At 34.9% G+C, this 23,511-nt stretch overlaps 1 protein-coding gene across 1 annotated transcript in view; it reads left to right on the top strand.

Annotated features, from left to right (window-relative positions):
- The window catches only part of LOC102683509 (phospholipid-transporting ATPase ABCA1-like), a 310,746-nt gene that overhangs the window by 203,779 nt on the left and 83,456 nt on the right, over nucleotides 1-23,511 (top strand). The window contains exons 31-32 of the mRNA XM_069192079.1: nucleotides 3,464-3,562; nucleotides 8,234-8,423. Of these exons, the coding sequence (XP_069048180.1) occupies nucleotides 3,464-3,562; nucleotides 8,234-8,423 (289 nt within the window). The remainder of the gene's footprint in view (nucleotides 1-3,463; nucleotides 3,563-8,233; nucleotides 8,424-23,511) is intronic.

The following is a 23,511-nucleotide window of genomic DNA, read 5'->3' as shown; positions in this document are numbered from 1 at the left end:
TTTTTATATATATACTGTGCAATATTTGTTTTGGTTCCAGTCTGAAAACTTAGTGTTTACCTTGCACATGACTGTTCCTTTTCTTGCTTTTAATCACTTATGTATCTTGCAAACTCAATCTCAGGACATCTTTCTGGGATATTGGATTTGCAGTACAATATCCTGTACCAGTTTATAACACATCATGGATATTTCTATTATAAATATACTGACAAACATCTTAACCAGCTGATAAGACAAAAATCCCCGACCACAGAAAATCCCCCATTGTTCCCAATGGTACCCACAAGACATGACAAAAGATCAATTACATCAGATGTCCTGTGTAAAAAAAGTCTTGCAACTCCACCAAGAAAAGCTCTTCAAGCCTCCATCATCAATGGAGTTGTAAGGATGCGAGGAGTCTCTGCGTAGTCCAGTGAAGGTTTAAGATGAGTTTAATTATTACAAAAATGGCCACTTCTGTAGAACACTGAAGGAGACACACACAAGGTACAGTATATTTCCCACAGTGCCCCAAATTGCAACAGTTTTACAGAGGTTCTTATAGTCCAGCCATGTTATCACCATGAGTCCGCATTCTACTTATGGTCCAGTGGCTATTCTTGATGATGTTATCCCGCCTTCCAGCTATTACTGTGTATGGTGTCACATACAGTACAACAGCAGGTATCTGTTCAAAATTCTCTTAAGCCAGGTCAGGAGACCAGGTCAACGACCCCAGGCCAGAGCCAGACATCTGCAGTGTGAAGCAGTGTAATGTCCCACATGAATGATATCAAGACATAGATACTGTATAGTGATTCCAGTTGAGAGAAATGTTACTGTTCCTGCAGGAAATCAGTAAGTGTATAATAAGATATAAAGCAATTTCTGTAGACATAGCTTGCAACATGGTATTTATACCATTGAAAAATATTAAGTAGGACACTGCCACTGCTGAGAATGGATCACATGTTGTTGTTTTTTCACTATCCTCTGAAAGAGCAATGTTTGTTTGCTTGTTTTTTTGGTTTATAAAAGGATACTGTCAAAATGTTATTTAAGATTTATTCAGCTTAAAAATGAAACAAAATTTGAAGTCAAAAGGTTTACAGTATTTCTGTAATAACAGGTACTCATACTACTATCTAGTATTTGTTTGGCATACATACTGTATACTGTACAAAAATACTGATCTTTGGTTTAATGAACTAAAACTTTTATCCACTAGTAAGGATATTTCCCTTCATTCTACCAGGCATTCTACTAAATCTTTTGTGTCTTTGGTATTTCTTAATGAGATACACTGTAGAGCATCTTAAAACTTTATAGATCCATTTATTGCTTTATTTTCTATAGCGGGTAAACAGGATTGCATTGGCAACTGAAAAACTGAAGTTTACATTAAACCTTACCAATGGTTACATAGTCATCAGCCAGAGTGCAGAAAAGATAGCTTTCTGTAATCACATGGTGAATTATTGCTTGACCTTCACGAAAGAGGTTCTAAATTAATGGCACAAAAGAAAAGAACATTCCCAGCAACCTGCAATGACCAGTGCAGGAATTGATCTGTGACTGCTAATTAAATACAGTGTCATCATAGAACTGAATTAATTTATAGTTTGTTTTAAGGGGGTAAACAGCATCAGTGAGTTGGAATAACCCAAACAGGCCAGTAATAAAATATTGGATAAACCTGCAAAATAATTACAAAAAGCAAAAGTAAAGCAGAACACCTAACATTTTTTCAGCTGTATCTCACAAGGTTACTCAACTGTAAATACAGAATGTTGCCTTCTTATGTTGTATATTTACCACTGCCTTTAATGTAATATTATAAAATTCAGAGCAGGATTGGAAAAATATTTGCCATTACTTACAAGGAATGTGAAAGGAATTTTGGAAGTGTTTAATAACATCAAGTCACAAATCTGAATGAATCTGAAAAACTAGGTTTTATGCTTTACAAAGAGCACCAAGAGTATTCCACTTTTAAATATACAGTAAGCACACATTTACATATATGACCCTAATAACATATTATCATATATAATAATCCTAATGGTAGATTGGTTTATCTCCAGTGGTGACTGTAGTTGCAGCCTATTGCCACACTGATTCTACTGAATTTTTACAGATATTGTATCTGTGTGGAGACACAGGGCTTCTCAACCAACATCAGCTGAAGCAACTTTCAACTTTCATTTTGAAGCAAATGTTTCTTCCTATTGTCTTATTTATTCAGGAATTTCTACTTAACCAACATTCTTAGCATTATTCCTTTATTATTAACTTGTCCAAAACATACTTTAACTCAGCTTTGATCAAATACTGTATAATGAAAGTGCACACACTTACTTTGACAAATTTCATGCCGCAGACATGCATTGTTTGCTTCTTGTCATTTTTTTCTAGAGACCTACAGTACAAGTACTGTATAGTAGGTAATAGTGCAGAATGGAACATGACATGTAGCATTTTCTACAGCATTTTCCAACAAAATAGAGATGGGCTTTAAAAGTCTCTAAAGTATCTGTTCTATGTAGTTTTTGAATGAGTTCACCAATTTCCACTTTTTATAAAACCCATGTTAAAGTAAAACAAAACTATTGTTATATTCAACAAATGTGTATTTACAAAGTTTTGAATAGATTATACAGGTTATATTTGTATGAAAATGTGGACTTTTCATACAGTACTATAGGACTTACACAGTACACAGTACACAGTAACATTATAAAGCTTATGCATCCTTGTGTTAAATCTATATTTAGATTTAAGACCTCTCTGTGACATTGTTATTGCCATTGTTGTTTGTATATATTTTCTTTTGTATTATTGCATATGATTTTAAAATCAAAATCTCAATGTCAGAGCTAGCATCCTCAGCCTAAATCATAAATGCTGATTCAAAAGTGAACATTGCTGTACAGTAACAGTACAGTAGAGTACTGTACAGTAGAGGCTATATCCACTAATACAATCTTATTGATATTGATGTTGCTGTCAGTTATATCTTTGCTGAGTAAAGTAATGAATATAGCAGGACTGTTGCAGAAGATACCTGTATTGGAACAAATGAAGGTAATGGATGGTAGCCAATAGTGACTAGCATCGCTCTATTCAACAAATATCAAAGCACTAGTAGAGAGAAAAATATATACTTTACTGTAAACATTTGTGAAACACTAGAATATGAGGCATGGTCTATTTAATCAAATCACATATTTTGCTTGTCTTCCAAAGCATGATCTCACTGTAAATGATAAATACAGTATATACTGTAGTTGTTTTGAATTTTACCTGTTTAAACTTTCATGTTTTGAGAATCAGTTCCAAGATATTCCCTGTATATCTGTGTCTGTTCTTGTAAGATCAGTGCTTAAAAGATAAGGTCCTGGTAATGGTTTTCAATGATGATTTGTCCTTTTAAAGAAATGGCAACTAATTTTTTATAAGAACCTGTATCTTGTTGCAGCAATGATGCTCCAGATAAAGTTGAAGTGCTGCGTGTGGCAGATTCACTAGTGGACCGTCCAGGCTTTGGAACACGCTGCATGAAAAACAACCCCATACTGTGAGTAACAGGCTGATTAAACCATCCGTTCCTAAATCTGCTTTCACCAGCAACTGTGTTACGGTGTAGAGAACTTCATCAATCTAATCTATCTTTGTTGAGCCTGATCATTATTACTGCTGTATACGAAGAAGAATGAAGCACATTTTATTTATTTTTTTCTTTTTGATGAATTGCAATGTAAATGCTTCCATGCTGGCAAGCTTCTCGGTTGCCTTCTTAAAATCTCATAATCTCCACAAACTTTTTTGATTTAGTTAGCAATAATGTAAGTGCAAGAGAGCACCCCAATATTCTGCATCAAGTTGAATGCACTTTTGTGTGAGACCACAAAAGAAATCCAACACTTGAGTACCTGACATTACAATACCAGAAACCTTTTGGATGAACACAGCAAACAGAACTATGACCACTAGTGTATTTTATATGACCATTATAAGTAAAGAAACACATTTCCATTTTCATTTAAATGACTGCTTGCTGAAATGAGACATAAAATCTCATTATTATAGATTTCACAAAGAAGGCTTCATGATCTGACCCTTGTGAGACTTTCAACTATATAGACTGTACTGCTATATTTTTCAGTGATGCCCTCATTATCCTAGTGCATTATGGGAAACACAGTTCCTGGCATATGGCACATAACAACCACCAATAGTATTCCAGTTAAATTGTTCCCATGTATAATATTTCTAAATAGCAATCTTGTAAAAATAATTGGTAAATCCTCTGGAAGGAACTAAGAAGACTATTAAACATGAATTTTAGAGTGTAATTAGCTGGATTCTATTTGTAAATGAAGGTCCTGGGCCATAATAGCACCTAGAGATATTTCACATAATCTACTGTATATTGTACACAAAATATAATGTCTTAATTTCTTTAGTCCCCATTCTTTGTTTTGCTTTATATAAACTCTTGCTTAGCATTGTAGAAGGAATTCATAGTGTAGAACAAATTGTATAGAATATAGAAGTATACAATATCAAACATAAAGTTTACAGTAAAAACAAAAAGAGACACAAAACACAAAAAACAGATATCAGGGGTGCGTGGCTGTCCTGTTCTTTTTGTGTCTTCTTTCTATATTTGTGACAGAGTTTTACCTTTCATCTTTCTCTTGAACTATGAAAAATGTGTGCACTCCACCTGGCTTCAATATTCTTTTATCTTACCATGTACTGAAACACAGGGTGAATCCTTTATTGAATATTGTTTGGGTCTTAGAATTCTCCTCAGGAGATGTTATGGTTTACATGCATTGGCAGTCAGTAAAATTATTCAGTATATGTGATTCACATGTAATTAGTATCATGTGGTAACTAATTTCCATGCTCTGTATATTAGGAAAGTATTGTTACTGTTAGGGAATAGTCAAAATAAAATAATGGCATTTACCACATGCAAAACATAGTACTGCTCCTTTGGTTAGTAACTCCCTGAATAATTTTAATGAATAAATGAAATAATGAAAGGTGTCACTGTAATATATCAGAATTTTGGCAATGCTATTATCAAAGTCCAACTAGCTTGTAGTTCACTAGTGAGGCATTTGTCAAATATCCATGCTGTTACTTACTTTTGTTTTGTTCTTTCAAATATAACATTTATTATTGGGTATGCAAACATAGTCATAGTATTCAAATTAATTCACTGTGTTTGAATTTTAGTTTTAATAATAATAGTAAAATTATTTTTACATAATTCAATATATCTTTGCCGTAATAGAGCTGGCTTTTATGATTGTATAAAATCATAAATAATCATGTTTTGAGATCTGAAGATGCTCAGTGAGTGATAATTAAATACAAATCATCATGACCTTTTATCTCGTACTAGTAAGTCCCTTACTATTAATAAATACTGTGGATGCAATATGCAAATAGTTTTCAGATTTTGCATATCATGTTCAACTTGAGGGTGCAAAAAAAATGAAATAAAGTTCTGATTACAATATGTAAAAAATATATTATTTTAGACCCTGTGTATAAAAACCCTAAGGTCTCAAAAGTCCATCCCAACTCAATATCAATAGACAATAAGCACATCCACTTGAATCAAATTCAATGCATTAATACAGTTTTTTTCTGATGAACAAAGATTTAAATCTCTTGAAGCACCTCTGGGATATCACTGATCATCATGGTGGACCACTATGCATGTAATTGCAGCCCCTAGTGGAGCTTGAGATGGAACTCACAAGAGCACCCTTCACTTTGTATAAATTACATACCACCTTGATAACAGCATCTCTAAAGCAAATACATATTTTGACTATATATTATAGTATTACCATAGGTACTGTATCCCCAAACTCTGAGACATTAGTAGTACAGAAGACTCCTGTTGTATTACTGGAGAAAGTAAAGAACATCATCAAAAGATGTCAGTAATCAAGCATTACTATAACAAGAAGATTGAGTAGGGGGCTGTGTCAGCATTTGGCTGCAAAGGAAAAAGTAAAGGTCAATTCCATACCGAAAAGGAGAAAGAAGAAACACAACATACAGTATCGTATGTTGAGCCTTCTTCAGGTGTCACACTGAAGAATGAAAGATGAAGACAAGGAAATTTTTTAGTTTGCCTACCTGCCACATTGATTTACAGACGATGCAATATTATGCTTTCTGGTTCAGCTACTAATTCTCATTTCACAGTAAATTTACCATCCAAATGTACCATTTGAACCTTTGAGTTAAGTTTGGTATTCCAAGCAGACAGTGAATTGCAGACTGGGGGATCACTTTCTGTTTTACCTTGTTAGCTTATACTGTACTTTATTATACTCATTCACAATTCTCCAGTTGCTTCTTTGGCACAATCTAGAAATGCAGCTGCAGTTATTAAAGACATATATAGTAATCTGAGTTTATTTTGATAACATTTCTAATGCCATTTTGAAATTAAAGCTTTGAATGACACAAGTAAACCATTAACTCTTCACAAAATTACTATTCTATTTATAGATTATTTCTGTTTATATTTTTAAAACATAGAAGGTTTAATATTTATTACATAGACTAGAAAATCCAATAGGAATGTCAGCATCAGATACTGAAATGGTATATACAGTACAGTTAATGACTGCTTCCTTACTCATCTTGTCAGAGTGCCTACAAGAGGGAATGCCTGTATTGATCTAGCTTTTTCAAACAATCTGGATAGAATAAATAAAATAGAGGTGAGAGAACCATCAGATAACTGGTAAGGTTGTATGATATGTTTTGAAGTATATTCTGAAACTTCACAGGCAGAGTTCAAAACTAAGGTTTAAAACTTTGGGAAAGTAGACTGTGAAGAAGTGAAACAGAGCTTAAGAGAAGCAGAATGCAATAGGATAGTTATGGAATCTCTAGAAAATGGATTGCAACATTTTAAAGATATTTTGCATGATACAGAAAAGATTAATGTAAGTAGATCCAAGGCCAAAGATCAGTGGCACAGTAGGTTTAATTGATCAATTAAGTAAAAAAAGAGTACAAAAGCACTTTATAAAATAACCATTAAAGACCAGGATACAGTAAGAGAAAGAAATATATTGAATCAGAAGCACAAATAAAAAAAGTATATTAGAAAGGCCAAGAGAGAGATAGGGAATAATACAATAAAATACATAAGAAAATATTTTTTCAGTATAACACCAGCAAAAAAAACGTAATGAATGAAATATCTTACAGATAATAATGGAAATCATCTACAGTAGGTGATAAAGGGGAAGGGGTTGATGTATTAAATAAATATTATACTCAGGTGTCCAACAAGGAATAAAAAGCCTCAGGCTTTTTAAGTAATGTACAGTAAGTATAGAAGAGGTGAAGGCTTTAAAGGTACTAGAGGCTCTTAAAGAATCTCATGAGCCCAGTATATTGAAAATAGTTTTATTCAGTGAATTAGGATTGTTACTCATAGGCAGTTAACAAAACTTTACCAGTAGTCTCTCAGAACAATGATAATGGACTAGAAAATTGTTAATCTAGTATGAATCCTTAAAAAAGTGATGAAATGAAGCAAGTACTGTAATTACGGAGAAGTAAGTCTATTTGTACTGTATATTAAATGTAAGGTTAGGGAAATGATTCAAACTAAAAATCTGTATGCACTCTAAACTCTATTCTAGGATATACAGTTGACAGCGTGGATTTACAAAAGTTACAGTACATTTCATTTGACTAACTTGTTAGAGTTCTTTGAACAAGCAATACCAGTAACTGATAAAGAACATACAATATGGCATATTCAAATTTTTCATAAAGCTTTTGACAAAGTGACTTATAAAAGATTAATTGTCCAACTCTAGGCAGTAAACATTCAAGGCTATGTACTGTACTGTATCTGTTAATACTTGTTAATACTTGAAAACCTGAAACCATTGGAAGTCTTCAGAATCAACAGAGAAAGATGAACCAGATAAAACAAGTGGAAACTATAGGGATGATTAAAACAAAAAAGGAGAGAGAACATTACATAAAAGGCTGTGGGAGAATTATCACTCAATGTTGCCAAAGTCATTAACATCAGTATTTTGGGTTGCATGGAACCATTGGATTAATTAGCTATTAGCAATCAAATAAACTGGATAGTCCAAATGGTCACCTATAATGTCTTGGTTGTTTCATGCTCTAAAGACCTTTGGAAGACCTGACACTAAATAAACATCTTTTTTTGCAGGAAACTTCCTTGTGCTTCCAATGGGTCAGACTGGTTTACTCCTTCAGTGCCACCTTTAATCTCAGAAATGTTTGCCAATGGGAACTGGACTATGGCCAACCCCTCTCCTTCCTGTCAGTGCAGTACTCCGGAGAAAACATTCACGTTGCCTGACTGTCCTGCAGGGGCTGGAGGAATGCCACCCCCCGAGGTAAACTTGAACAGTTTGTGGTCTTTCGTGTTGTTTCTCAGGTGGATAAAACAGGGTTCCTGGAAGCTGTGTCATCTTATTTAAAGTGACTGTCTTTAAATATGTTAAAGCAAAATGATACAGAAACCAAAAACATAACAACTATCAGAAATTCATTCAAGACACTTATTGAATTATAGGTTAAAAAATATAAATGGAAGACAAAATCACAATGTATTTTTGCCTGATAAGCACAATTTTGAAACCCATTTTTACTGCTGACTTTTTGTTTGCTGGAAGTGCTGTTATTTACAGTTTATGTTGTCTTTGTTGTCAAGTAAATTGGATTATCGCATCACTCAAGGTGAGCCTTATTTTCTCAGAATCCTGTGATGTAAAAATATCTCTAAGCAACATGATATTGTCAAGAATTTTCAAACCCATAGTCAATTGTATAAATGGCTTCTTCAATACTCTGCATCTGGTTCTGAGCTGTGCTGTTTAATAATAATAATAATATTAATAATAATTGCTTACACTTATATAGCGCTTTTCTGGACACTCCACTCAAAGCGCTTTACAGGTAACAGGGACTCCCTTCCACAACCACCAATGTGCAGCCCCACCTGGATGATGCGACGGCAGCCATAGTGCGCCAGAACGCTCACCACACATTAATAACATTAATAAATGTTATATAAGTATTATAAACATGTTATGGCTATTTTTGTGTTACTCGTCTTTTAGTTTTACTACATAGCCAATGCTTCTTAACATGCTCTCATAAGTATTATTTTTATTTTTCTTTGTTTGCCTCATACTGGAATATCTCATGAAGGACATACAGTACTGTAGTAGATGGAATGCTTAGGAATAAGGGTATGGATTTGGGTTAAGACTACAATTATTGTTATGGCTAAGATTATAGTGAGAGTTAGGATTAATATTTGGGTAAAGGCCAATTAATGCATTACAATAGCATGCTCTTTTAATGTTTTTTTATCCAAATTAAAAACTTTTGGATTAAAGATGGCTTATAACATAATATGTTCAAATGCTAGATAAACCTAAGGTTTGAGTTAAAGTTAGAATTTGTTTGTGTGTGTAGTATTGAAATAAAGACTAAAAACTCATAGGAAAACATGTACCAGGACTACTGTAGCAGAGATTTAATTCACAATACGTTTAACACAAATTCCTAGAGATGGGATGAAATGTTTTTAGGATGCTCCAGTACAGCTTTTGAGGACAACATTGGAATTCCCTTCTTATGGAATACTGCTATAACTTTAACTAAATGTACTTTATGTACTGTACATATTGTATTTTTTCCATTGCTATAATTACTGTTAAAATGTACGTGTATCAACTGTATAGGGCTCTCCTTCAACCTGTCTAGACTTCCTGCAGCTGATTATCTGGTATTACTTTAAATAAGAAGAAGATGAAGAAGAATAGCAAATGTCTGATTGGAATTACAGATAAATAAAACATTTGAGATTTTAATTATCATTCATATCAATCTCATTACGCCAAACAAAAAATTGGTTGGCAGTAAAGCAAAAAAATCAGTTTTCACTTTGCTCTCCCAATACCTTTGGAGGGCACTGTAGCAGTGGGAGGATTTGTTACGCAGCAGGTCTCTATCTATTACCCTGAAAGTCTGACAGTTTTATTTGGAGAACTGGTAGAACATTCAAAATTTACACCTGCCAATGAGTGCTGTCCTCCCTCTCATTTCTCCTGATAAATTGGCTAACGCTGAGTTTTTTTTCTCTTATTGCTCTCAGTACCTAATTTCATTTCTATAAAAAAATGCCAAGGTGAAGAATATGTGTCTGTTAGAAGTTAGTCATTTTAAGGTAAGCAAGAGAAAATAAGATCTCATAAACATGAAAGTACATTATGATTTCTTTATTTTCATGTGTCAAATGAGTTATATGCACTGCAACAACTTGTTATTAATATCTGACTTATTCAATATCTGATCTAATTCATATCTGGAATTAATATTATGGAAAAGTGTCTTAAACTGAAATGGCAAATGTATTTCTAGCATTTGTTCCCATAATAATTTTAAGAAAAAAAAACAAGCAAGGCCATGCACAGTATGTAAGGAAGGGCTTCTTCAATTTCTACTCAAAGCTTAACCATAAATTAAGAGACAGGTAATTTCAGAATTATATAAGCATCTACACTCAGAGAAAAAGATTGGCACATGTTATTTTCATAATCACAATTCATTACAGTGTTAATGGGCTCAGTAACAGACTCAATAGCACCATCAACGCTGAATGACTGAATGTCACAAACCTTGGAAAATCCAAATAGAAAGGATGGGGAATGTATTATCACTACTGTATATCCCTGGATTCACCAATACCTTTGCATTCCTGAATAGATGCCCACCTCTTTTATATATATTAAAAGTTATTAGAATTTAAAATGACTATTTTATAAAGGTTGGGAACAACATGTACAGTACTGTACACCGAAACTGTGGACAGTGATGCTTTATCACTCTGTCTGACATTCTAATATATTTGGAGATTTTTCTTCTTATTTAATAATATAATTTGTTTATAGTCAGAATTGTTTCCTTCATAGCTAAGGCCATACTTAATTCATGATGTTGTTGAAATTGTGGATCCCGCAATGTTATGCTTGTATTGCAATTGCAATTTCTAGCACTGCACTAGGACTGCATTATAAAACAGGGCTTCAAGTGGTACTTCTGAATGTTACAGAATCTTAGGGTTTGATTTTTACTTTGTAGCACACTCTTTGAGCACAGTCGGTCTGTTTTTACTGACCTCCCTTTGAAACTAGAGCAGTGAGTTTCGCTGTATCCCTGAATACTAGCAAGTCCAAGCATTAATTTTGCTGATCTCTCCAATCGTCTGATATAGTATCTTTTTAAGCATTCAGGTAGAATGATAATCTAAAAAAACAGTGTTAGAAAAATAACTTGACTTAATTAATAATTAATAATTAATAATAAATAATAATTAATAAATAATAAATAATAATAATATGGGGCTTTTCTGGACACTCCACTCAAAGCTCTTTACAGGTAATGGGTACTCCCCTCCACCACCACCAATGTGCAGCAGCCACCTGGATGATGCAACGGCAGCCATAGTGCGCCAGAACGCTCACCACACATCAGTGTGGAGGAGAGCAGAGTAATGAAGCCAATTCATAGAGGGAGATTGTAAGGAGGCCATGATTGATAAAGGCCAATGGGAAATTTGGCCAGGACGCCGGGGTTACGCCGGGGTTACACCCCTACTCTTTTCGAGAAACTCCCTGGGATTTTTAATGATCACAGAGAGTCAGGACCTCAGTTTTACGTCTAATACGAAGGACGGAACCTGTTTACAGTGTCCCCGTCACTACACTAGGGCATTAGGACCCACATGGACCATAGGGTGAGCGCCCCCTGCTGGCCCCACTAACACCTCTTCCAGCAGCAACCTTAGTTTTTCCCAGGAGGTCTCCCATCCAGGTACTGACCAGTCTCACACCTGCTTAGCTTCAGTGGGTTGCCAGTTGTGAGTTGCAGGGTGATAAATAATTCCAGTCACTAACATATATATATTATGTTTCTATCATTTTTCTTAGTTTGCAATAGAGATACAATGTTTCACATTTTTACTATAATTTTAGGAAAGCTGTGTTCATAGCTTAACAACATGAATAATTCAAATAAGCCACACCTCACTTCCTCTTTCAAGCACAGTTAAACTACTCACATACTGTATGTCAAGTGTGTATGGGTATTTAAATAAAGACAACTGCTGAAATACAGGAAAGACTGTAAGACTGAGATATAAAGGGGCATAGTTAAAAAAAATATCCCCAACACAAGCAAACTATTAACAGACCTCACATCTTCATTTTGTATGAATCAGTTATGGTAAATCACTCCGGATTATGCAAAATAATGCTACACCATTCTTAACATTTCAGCTCATTACCTTGCATCCTAATTTCATTTAAAAATAATGCCATTACATTTGCTAAATAATTCCAGTCATTAAAATTCATATTATGTTTCCATTATTTTTCTTAGTTTGCAATAGAGATACAATATTTCACATTTTTACTATAATTTAAGTAAAGCTGTGTTCATAGCTTAACAACATGAATAATTCTAAATTTCTACCTTACCCAACGTCCGTTTGTTTGTAACAAGCACTCACAGAAAGCACAGAGCATGTCCTACATGTTGGCTTCTTGTTGTGTCTTATTAACAAAGGGAGCTGAATAATTCCAAATCTGAGATACAGGGAGAGAAGAGTTAGCGGACAGAATGCAAGAGTTGCATTTTCAGGAACAGAACTGACAGCTGCTGAGATGAGATAGCAATTAGAGGCTAAAAGCTGAAAGCCTTCATTAAAAAAGTATTACACCAAAAAGTGTGTTATGAAGATATTTATATGTTGTCATGCAATGTTGTATATTTTGTGAGTTATTAATCAGAAAGGTTTTCTGAAAAACCTGTAAAGAATTTGTAAAGAGAAGAAAATTCTTTCAAAAGGATATTATTTTCTTTTTATCCATGCTGTTTCCACTGAACTCATGTTATCAGTACAGAGCTTTAAACATTACCAGAATCTCCTGAGTCAAGGCTCATGGGACAGAGGTGTCATTAAGCCAAAATAACGGTGCTGACTCAAACACAGGAAGCTTAGGCTAAACTAAAAAACAATTGCAATGTTCCTAACCTCATGTACATACTGTTGCCCTAGTTCACTCTGCTCTCCTTTTACACCTCAGGCATTATTTGTGTGCATGTACTGTAATTAAAAGCCAAAAATAACTCAGGTAAATTTCGCTTTGCACTCTCCAGATAGGGGCAATCCATGCCTGTTCAGTAATTCAGATGTAAGTAGTCTGAATTTGCCTAGCAAATATGTGAACACACCCTTTGTAAATGGGTACATGTAGAGAAAATCTGCTCACAGCTGATGGTAAGTCATTGCTCAAGCATGGGTACTGGGCTTTGTGGGTAGATAGTCTTAAATTTCAAACTCTGTGTCTTTTTTATGTTCATTTCCTGCTAGCTTGCTTCTTGAAAGTCCATGAGATGATGAACAGGTTCTTGTTCTTTTTCTTTACCCGGGAAATTTGCTGACAGAGACTGTATATCATCTGCTTGCTATGTTACAGTTTTAGCATTGAAATCTCCCATCTGAATCTTGACACAATAATTTCCCTTTTCATATAGATCCTACTCTCCTTCAAAGAAGTCTTAAAATAGAAATGATGCATTCACATATACTCCTGGATGATCTAGATCAGTAATTCTTTTCTTATATTTTTAATAATACTCTATTCATCCACACGAATTAGGTAAGAACAAATCTTCATTTATATATTATACTCATACAGTATAACATACTGCATGTACTTACCCACAGGACATAACTTGGCAGTTTTAAGAAGGGCAAGTATCAAGCAGAAAGGATTTAACTGAAAACACTTTTAGATACAACATTGGACAATTTCAAGACTGCACTGCTGAAAAAGTTAGAAAAGTGAAAAAGGTTTATACAGTACTAAAACTCTGTACTTCCTGTTGGAAAGGTGGAAAGTTTGATAAAAACTTAACATTTTTAAGATAGGATGGGATAATTATCCCAATTAAAAAAATATAGATGAACTGGTATGTACAGAGGGTCAGTCAATCAAAGAATAAAGTTCTCAATCATAATTATGATCAGGTGCACCAGTGAAAATCCCACATGGGTCACTGTTTGCCAAGGGTTCAGAGAGCCAGGCAAATTATTTCCTATGATTGGCAGAACAATTTGCAGAACTCAGTCAATTGTGCGCCACTGCTTGGGGATTCCTGGTCACACTCAGCTGGTGGCTTATGTTGAAACGTGTGACACCTGAGTTATAGAGCTCGATTTGTGATTGGGCAACTGCCTTAACCTGTTGGGCCACTAAGGAGACCATATAATTTGCATTAGGGAGCTTACTTGTCAGCAGGCATGAGTACCATGGCAACGTCCTTCCTGTCACCCTTTGACAAAACTGGTGGTTTACCAGCAATGCCAATTTTATGTGATAAAATAATTAATACAATTATGTTATACTGTAGCTGCTGACAGGCAGAGCAGAAGTCGATTGGGTTTTACCAGAGAGGCAGAGAATGGCCGTTGGTAGGCTTTGGCGCAGGCAGACATTTAGGGAGGCATAGAATTCTCCAACAGGAGATAGGCTGTCTGAATACTGCGGCGAGAGGGCTGGAGTGAAAAAAGCCTGAGTGGAAAAAGCATGAGAGAGCTGTTGGATTGAGGTAAGGTTCCCAGTCGGAAAAAAAATGGAGAAAAGCTGACAAGCCAAACCCTTGGAACAGGCAGCGACTGGGAAAAATACATTGGCCAGCGGAGGATGATAGATGAGCTGGCAGAGATGGGGGAAGAGCAAACTCTGCTGAGTCAGTGCTCCTGAAGAATTATACTGTAAGGTGAGTTAGGCAGGAATAATAGGAAGCAAGGAGTGAAGCGTCTGCTTAGACTGACAGCTCGTAGCTCAGTGTTGGAGCAATGACACAGCAGAGCAAGCTACAGTACAGCCAGCTAATCAAATTGATTGGGACCTTGACTGACTGCCCTATTGAAAGATGCTTGGCTAGACAGGCGTCTTGATCTAGTCTAGAGGAGCTTGGAGCTTGGAGGAAGAGCTCTTGCGAATGTTCGAGTTGCCCCTGGCAACAGCAGTACGTGAGCTGGTCCCAGCCCCTTCATGATAACAGGCAACTGGATTTATCTTCCACAGTCCTGAAACTTTGCTAAGTTAGGAGACTGTGCCACCGAAATCTTTTTTTGTTGCTTTTTTTGATGGGCCTGCAAACAAGAGGAGACCTTTTGGCCATTGGGTTTATTACTGACAATTTTACAAAGAGTAATTGCCTATATTGTAAAACTGATACAAATATTAACATTATTGTTAAGTACTGACTTATCAAATATATACCCAGCACTGAACAAATATTCATTGGATTCATTAACCATTTGATTTTGTTTATTTTTTAACTGACACAACAACATTTGTCTAAGTAACTGAAACTGTGTATGATTGATCCTCATAAATTTAACTAATTTCTTACATTTCTTAGGATTGTTTAAATGGTTAAAAGAATTTAATGTGATTCTAATTGTCCCTAGAGATTCACCAAGATTATATTGCTTAATTAAAGTTGACAGTTCTGGGCTAAACCAAGAGCTATTGTGATATTTAATTCTAAACCTCACCTAATTGGCGCATGCCTATGGGCAATGCTGCTAAAACAATCTTTTAAAAAGTTTATATTCCCTGTCAGAAGAATTTGTTGTTATAATTTAACTTCTTGTGAGCAATGAATAGATCAAGTGCATCCCTCTTCTCCATTCTCCACTTCTATGCTGCAACATTCTGTTTAATTAGTGCAATTTATTTTTAAAGTTCTTGAAACTTAGCCTTACTGAAAGGTCATGTGCCATTATAAGTAGAAAGGGTTGTTAACCTGTTAGCTGTAGCTTGAAATTGTGATCAGGACATTCAATATGGGCGTGACTCACCACACCACTAGCCAGACTATTGGCAAATTATCCCCTTTAACTTTGGCTAGATATCACAAAATCTGAAAGTATTGTTGAATGTGCCACAGACAGAAAAAGTCCCTCTGTAAAGTCCCACATTCAGAATCCATTGTATATGTCATGCAGCATCAAGGCAAGGGAATTAGAGTGTATGAGTAAATATGGTACAGCATACAGCATACAGAGAATATCATTTAGTAGTTTTAGGGTTACATTTAGGTTATGCGTGTCATCTCCTATACAATCTGTATGAACGTTCTAATAATTATTGTATTGACAGCTTTTTAAGCATTTCTAAGTAAAAGATGTCTAACTGTGTATTTGAGGTTAAGTCTGCTATAGAACAATGAGAAAAGAGATATGGCTTTCTCCCCTTCTGTCTGTGTCTCCCAGTGCTGTTAGGAATAGAACCAATCAAAAACATGTTTTTTTTAAAGTGTTTTACGTGTTTTGTGAGGTTTTTTTGAAAGGAGACAAAAAGAATGTGACTAACTACCCCTTGGCCATTATTAAATTATGTAAATTGCTCCACGTTTCTTTCTTATCTAATGTCAAAACCTTGTTTTGTTTTTTATTTTATTTTTATTTTTTAAAATTTTAGCACACATCCAAAGCACTATACATACAGTATCAGCAAAGATAAGAGCTGAGAGAAAAAAAACTCAAAGATGATAAAATTCCAAATCATATATACAGTATGTGGTTTTGTAACCTAAAGTGTTTTAAGGGGTTTAAGGAGACAGAAATATCATATTTCCATTAGATAATACTATATAGGTAAACCAAATATCACTACAACACAACAGAGGGCACACTGTCAGCATAGCTGGGGTTCTCTGGGATAATATTAGACCTCATTACTGTAAAAACTATAGAGCAGGAACAAATGAGCAAAACCTTGAACACATAATAAGGTGTGCATATGCAACAGTTTATGAATAAATACAGTGCTGATATATTGCTAAAGGAAAAAAGAATCTTGCAGATTCCCTAACATGCTTGTTTTGAACAAACTCCATATTATTAGGACATTGTGGAGAAGCAATTCAGTCTAGTCAAATTAAAGGAGATTTGATTCAAGTATATATCAGGAAAACTATAGGGCTAGATTCACAATTAAAACACAATTCATTTAGTATGAGGAACAGGAACCACTTCTTTTCGGAAAGAGTTGTTATTTGAAAAGTTGAAGCTACTAATGATTTTGACAATCACACCTCAGAGACAAAGCAGCTCTTTCCCTACATACAGTAGATTATAGATACCATTATGTTTATCATAATGGCATTTAGAGTAAAGCTCTTCAAGCCACCTGAACAAACCCCTGAAAGTTTAAATTGCAAATAATTGATATTAATCAGGGACATGAACACCTGCATGAATATCAGTGGAAATCTGCTGGGCTCATTTCACTGAATACCTGTAACTTCCAGATAATTGGGCTGCGAAGTAACAGTTATTCAATATGTAGGTAATAACTCAGGAATGCTTTAGTCTGTATGCAAAATACACTCTATGGATCTGTGTATTGGAAGTGGGAAAAAGCTGCATGTATCTTTTATCCTGAAAGAAGGTGTGTCCTGAAACAGGGAGGACACAACACTTACTGTATGTACAGTATTTAAGTAAATGCATTTTTTATAACATATCAAATCTACCTCCTTGCAGCATCTCTCTTCTTCTCTGTAGAGGGACAGACTGTTATTAAATAACTTGAGTAAGCCTATTAGTCGTGACCATTAAGAACTACATGACAGGAGGCATTTCTTTGCAGACAAAATAACCGAGAAATAATGGGTCTTGTGGCCACATTTTTGTAACATTTCTACATTCTTGTTTTCATACGATTTGTATGTGGATTGCACTTGTGACTGAAGGGAATACCACATATCCTTTCCAACTCATTCAAATCTCCGTCTCTTGTTTACTAGTAATATTTCCTCTTCACATTCCTCTCACACATGTCCACAATTCATTTTTACGAATTCTCCTTCCTGTCTTAGTTATTATATTTAATACCCCTAATACCTCTAGCTCCTTATTGTGCCTTACACTCCCTCTCACAATCTCTTTTAGTACTACTTTTGCCAGCAGCGAAATCACCCTGCAACTCATAACTGGCACCTCACTGAAAATAAGCAGTACCTGGGTGGGAGACCTCCTGGGTAAAATTAACATTGCCGCTGGAAGAGGTGTTAGAGGGACCAGTAGAAGGCGCTCACCCTGCAGTTTGTGTGGGTCCTAATAACCCAGTATAGTGATGGGGATACTATACTGTAAAAAGGCGCTATCCTTTGGATGAGATGTAAAACCGAGGTCTTGACTCTCTTTGGTCATTAAAAATCCCAGGGCGTTTCTCGAAAAGAGTAGGAGTGTAACCCTGGCGTCCTGGCCAAATTTCCCCCTGCCCCTTACCAATCATGGCCTCCTAATAATCTCCATCTATGAATTGCCTTCAATACTCTGCTCTCCTCCCCTTTAATAGCTGATGTGTGGTGAGCGTTCTGGCGCACTATGGCTGCCATCGCATCATCTGGAAGGATGCTGCACATTGGTGGGGAGTCCCCATTACCTGTAAAGCGCTTTGAGTGGAGTGTCCAGAAAAGTGTAAGCAATTATTATTAAGTAATTATTATTATTTCTGGTCCCTAAGATCCAAGCAACACCACTGGTTGAGGCTTGCAGCTTTGCACTGACTGTAACACTAAAACAGATAGCAAAGCACTTACAGCAGGACCATTTTTCCGAGAATCTAGTTACCCTACCTGTATGTCTTTGGACTATGGGAGGAAACCAAAGCTCCTAAAGGAAACCTACACAAACAGGTGTAGAACATACTGTACTGTAAAGTACAAAAACAAAACAGATAGCACCGCAGGTCCAGCATTGAACGCGGGGCTCCAGTGCTGTAAGGCAGTAATGCTAACCACTATGCCACCCATTTATAGTTTAAATCATTAAAATTTAAGTCCAGAGATCAGCCTTATATCCTCTACCTTATTGAAAAAAAGAAAGAATTGCTGAATGTCCTTAAATACATATTTAATGGCATTCGTACAGTATACCACAGGGCCTCTTGAGATATACTCAGCATTAATTCAGCATCCATTACAATTTGTAACACATTGAAATTCGTACTCCAAAATCAACCATTTATGAAACAGTAGAGAAAAATAAAGGTGTTGGTATTTCATTATAGTTGTCTAAGAGTGTTCCCAAAAAAGGTATGTTTTAAAAGGTAAACAAAACAGTAAAGTACAGAAACCAAACATAACAGAAAGTTAAAATCCATGTACTTAAGATGCAGGTTCTTACTTTATTGCAGGTAGTTTAAGGTCAATTTTTTACTCCACTGCATTCATACAATGACATTTGATGATATAAACTGAATAAATTTCAGTTGACTGTATGTGAGAGCTATTAATGACAGAAATAGACAATTTTTAGACAGGCCTGCCATTGTGATTAAGTTTCTGTTATTTATCCTTTTTTCTGTTTTCATAAACTATACATCTGCAAGAACAGATTTTTTTTTCATTTAGTCTAAATGAAAATAGCCAGTACTCTTTTTTACAAAAATAAATGATAGATGTTTGATTTCCAGTAGCTTTGTATTGTGGCTAGAGAAGAAAATGTTTTGTACAGACTAGTCATAAGGTAAATTGAGGATAGCACAATTTCTCAAAATTTGTTGTGGAAGGATTTTTTTTTTTAAATGGATTTGTATGTTGTTGATCCATCAAATCAGTCTTGAAAAGAGCTAATAACACTGTGCTTTTAAAGAAAAGACTTGAAAGCGGAATGTGAGCTTGATAATTATTCATTTGATTTTAAGTGGTTTTAAGAAATATTTGGTCACTCACTAAATATTGTCTTATATTTACTAACTAAAACTGTCTGGTCAAGCTGTCTAAATACAGTACATTAGAACATATACTATACTCCCAGCAGAGGTGGAGTTCATAATACAGTACACAATAAAAAACTTTACATTTTACATCATTAGCTCATTGGGCACAGAAATAAAATTGTATATACAGTACAGTATATTAAATTGTCTGCAGATAGGTTTGTTAATGGTTGGAGCAATATTTCTCCTTGAGTAACAAACGTACTGAGCTCAAGATATGTGATTTTTATAAGGCGCTTAATGTTTAGTTATTGGTTTGAAATTGCTAAATTGAAGATGGTCAATCTGTGAAAGTGGTTACCTGAACAATTAAACATTCAGCTTCAACAATCAGCTGACCTGAGGAGAGAAACCAGGAAACTAACTCTGGATCAGTTTCAGATTGCAGCAGCTACCACCTGAGAAATTCTAAGAAGGAATAATATACATATCAGTTGTAGTTCACTGTCTGTATGAAAATGTATTAAAAGGTAGGCGACCATTCAGGTGTAAAACAGTGACAGCTACCTGAAAGAGCAAATCAAATTCTCTGTGGTCTGTAGAACATCACTGATGAATGCCTTTTTGCCCTTAACATATCTGATGGAAGATGGTTAATTGGTACATTGTTGAAACTAACCAATGAGGTAATAGAAGATTGATGATGTGTGGAGGAATCTCCTTTAACACAAAAATGCCTTTATGCAGATTAAGGGCAACCTAACTTCTCAGAAGAAAGCCGACTTGATGCTCCAGTTTTGAGTAAACCTGGAAGTGTTTGTTGAATTTGAAATGTTTTACATTATGTAAATTTTCATACTGAAAACATATAATGACTTAACAATGATTCGATATAACACAACTATTAAATACATTTTTTTCAGTTGTTATACCAATCTGATGTGCAATGCAGCTTTAAAAGACCATATTTGTCTGTGAAATATATTTTCCCAAATCCATCTAAGAATTGATATACAGTACATGTATACATTTTCTAAATATCTGGGTCAATTTCCAGGAACATCTTGAAGTAGGATGCCTTTTCCGGTATATGAAAGGTTGTTTTTATTGTTACTTCATCTTAAAGGGCATTACATCTAAATTATGCAAGTCTCAGAATTATTTTTGCAGAAGACACCTTCAGCATGCTTCTCTTCAACATTTTAGTGCAATGTTAAGATTCTTTGTTTTGTATTTCTCTTGAAGATGGCTTTTAGCTATCAGAAGCATAAGGTAAAATAATTGGACTTTAAGCTAACAAGCAGCAAACCATAATTACTTTAAAATGTGGAAGATCCCTGCTTGTTTTAGCATGGCTCTGATGACTTTCACATTAAGAACACTCCTAAGTCTGATGAACATGGAGGTCCACGATGTTTCTGGGCTTTATTTTTAAAGATGTTAAAAACAATTAAACAAGAAAAAGACTTCTCAAAGCAAAACAAAGTAAAACAGGTAATAAAATCATAAAGTGAAAGACTTAGTATTAATTCTTATTAATAAGAAACAAAACTGGCTTTAAAGATGGTCTCTAAAGACTCTTCTGGTTACAACTCAACTCCCATAGCAACACATTCGAATATAACCACTTCACAATTAATTAATCTCCTGTGAAAATTTCATTTGTGAAATCATTTCATTACATACTAGGTGAAACAAGTCTTGAGGACATTTTGAGATCCTCTAGTGGCATGATCACTACAGTTCTTTCATGGGATGACCTGCCGCAGTATTCCATGTTTCACATCAGGCTATTTCTCTCCCCACTACATGTCAGCCCCCTGGTTGCCAGCCCTCTGCTTTTTTAGGAGGTCTGACTTCATTTTAAAATGGTACAGTTCTACTGAAGTTCAGTGTTCAGAGAATTTTTTCTAATTATGTTAGTTATTTGAATCTCCTTAAATACCTGCTTGTGATTTTGCCTTACAGGTTAAGCTGTAAATACAATATCCTCCCTTAACCAAATAGTCTTACATGCTGGGCATTGGCAAATGACTTTGAAGGCAACGGCACCTGTAGCAAACACCAAAGGCTGTTCTACAGTATGTAGCTTTTAGAATATTTCAATTCTTGACTTCTCCTGTTTGAATGTCACTCTAATTACAGCATCATAGTAAGCCTACTTAGTGACACATCACCAACATAATCTGTTGCTATGGGAAGGCAAAGACTGAAGGTATAGGATAAACAGAATGTATACATATATGCATGAAGAATGTTTCCAAAAAGTTTCCATTTATTCATATTTTACAGCTACCATGTTACAAATAAGTTGTATTAATCATACTTAAATGCGTATACACATCAACTATACACAGTGTATGCATAGAATTAAAACAATAATTACTTTTCACAAATTAGGGATTTAAATTTCTTATGCACCACTATCAAGACTGTTGAATTTGTCATGAATAAAAAGAAAGCATTTTCTTGCCAAAGTATGAAAAACAGTATGTTAAAGAACGGCAAATAACCAGCCAGAAGATAGAAGAAGAAGCTGGAAACAGCCTGACCTAGTTTGCAAACACTTATTTAATGCAGCCTGACAAATCTAGGATAATTTGGCTCTGTGAAATGAAAAGAGGAAATGTTGTTTTTGCTGAGCTTCATAGCTCCTATAATTCTCTTCTTTTTTGTCCCATCAGTATTCTATTTTTCTGGCCAAAATGTTAGAACATTAATTATGATGCGGCACCAATGTGTACAAGTTCAACATTATGATATAATAAAATTCAATTCCTTTACAGGAATCATAGATGCATGCTTTTCTGCTTATCCCATGATTCAGAGAAATGTGGTACAGCATGTGTCTAAAAAAGTCAGCTTACGCCCACAGCTGTATTTTCTAAAGCTCACTTCTCAACTGAAAAGCCAGGTGTCTGCAAAATTACAGGGGTATTTGCATGTTAACTGGAGTGATTATAGTTATGAATGGTTTGTGGAGGAGACATATTAGTCTTTCTAGTGGACATTCTTGTGCCAGACATTAGCCCAGAGAATTAATGATGAATGTCTTTGTACTGTACTAACATGTACAGTATGCAGTGACACAGTAAGCATTATAAAGTGAATTAGGAAAGTATTTTTTCCTTGACAAATACTAAAGAATGATCACTGTTACTTTAAGCCACTTGAAAGACTTTTATTGCTACGGATAATGATATGATTTAGTTTCTTAAGAAAGATGTTAATATGCATTACAATAAATGATTGATACCAAATTCAGATGAGAAATTTAGTGTCATGGAACATATCAATTAGGATCAAGTGGCAAGGCAAGTTTACTACATTTTATTATTAGGATTTCTGGTAATAATCTAATTAACAATCTAATATCACAACAACATGATTGGTTAAAACAAAGAGTGAATTTTATAACAGCATGTTATCTATAGGCCTATTACAAATATCCAAATTGGTTAACTGATTTAATTCTACTGTATATTACCTTCCCTTAAATCAAGTCAATATAAACTAAAAACAACTGAAAAGAAAGAGAGAGCTCTGAATTAAAATTGCTTTGAAAAGCACACAAAAATATTTTTTGCACAGATTTTCAGATGTACTGTATTGTGCTGTTTAAGTCTGGTTGTTTTAAGATAGCCCCCTGAATTGCAATTAGTTG

Source organism: Lepisosteus oculatus, chromosome 1 (assembly GCF_040954835.1).
Source record: "Lepisosteus oculatus isolate fLepOcu1 chromosome 1, fLepOcu1.hap2, whole genome shotgun sequence".
Classification (NCBI taxonomy): domain Eukaryota; kingdom Metazoa; phylum Chordata; class Actinopteri; order Semionotiformes; family Lepisosteidae; genus Lepisosteus; species Lepisosteus oculatus.
Note: the sequence above shows the minus strand (reverse complement) of the source record. Positions and strands in the feature narration are given on the sequence as shown.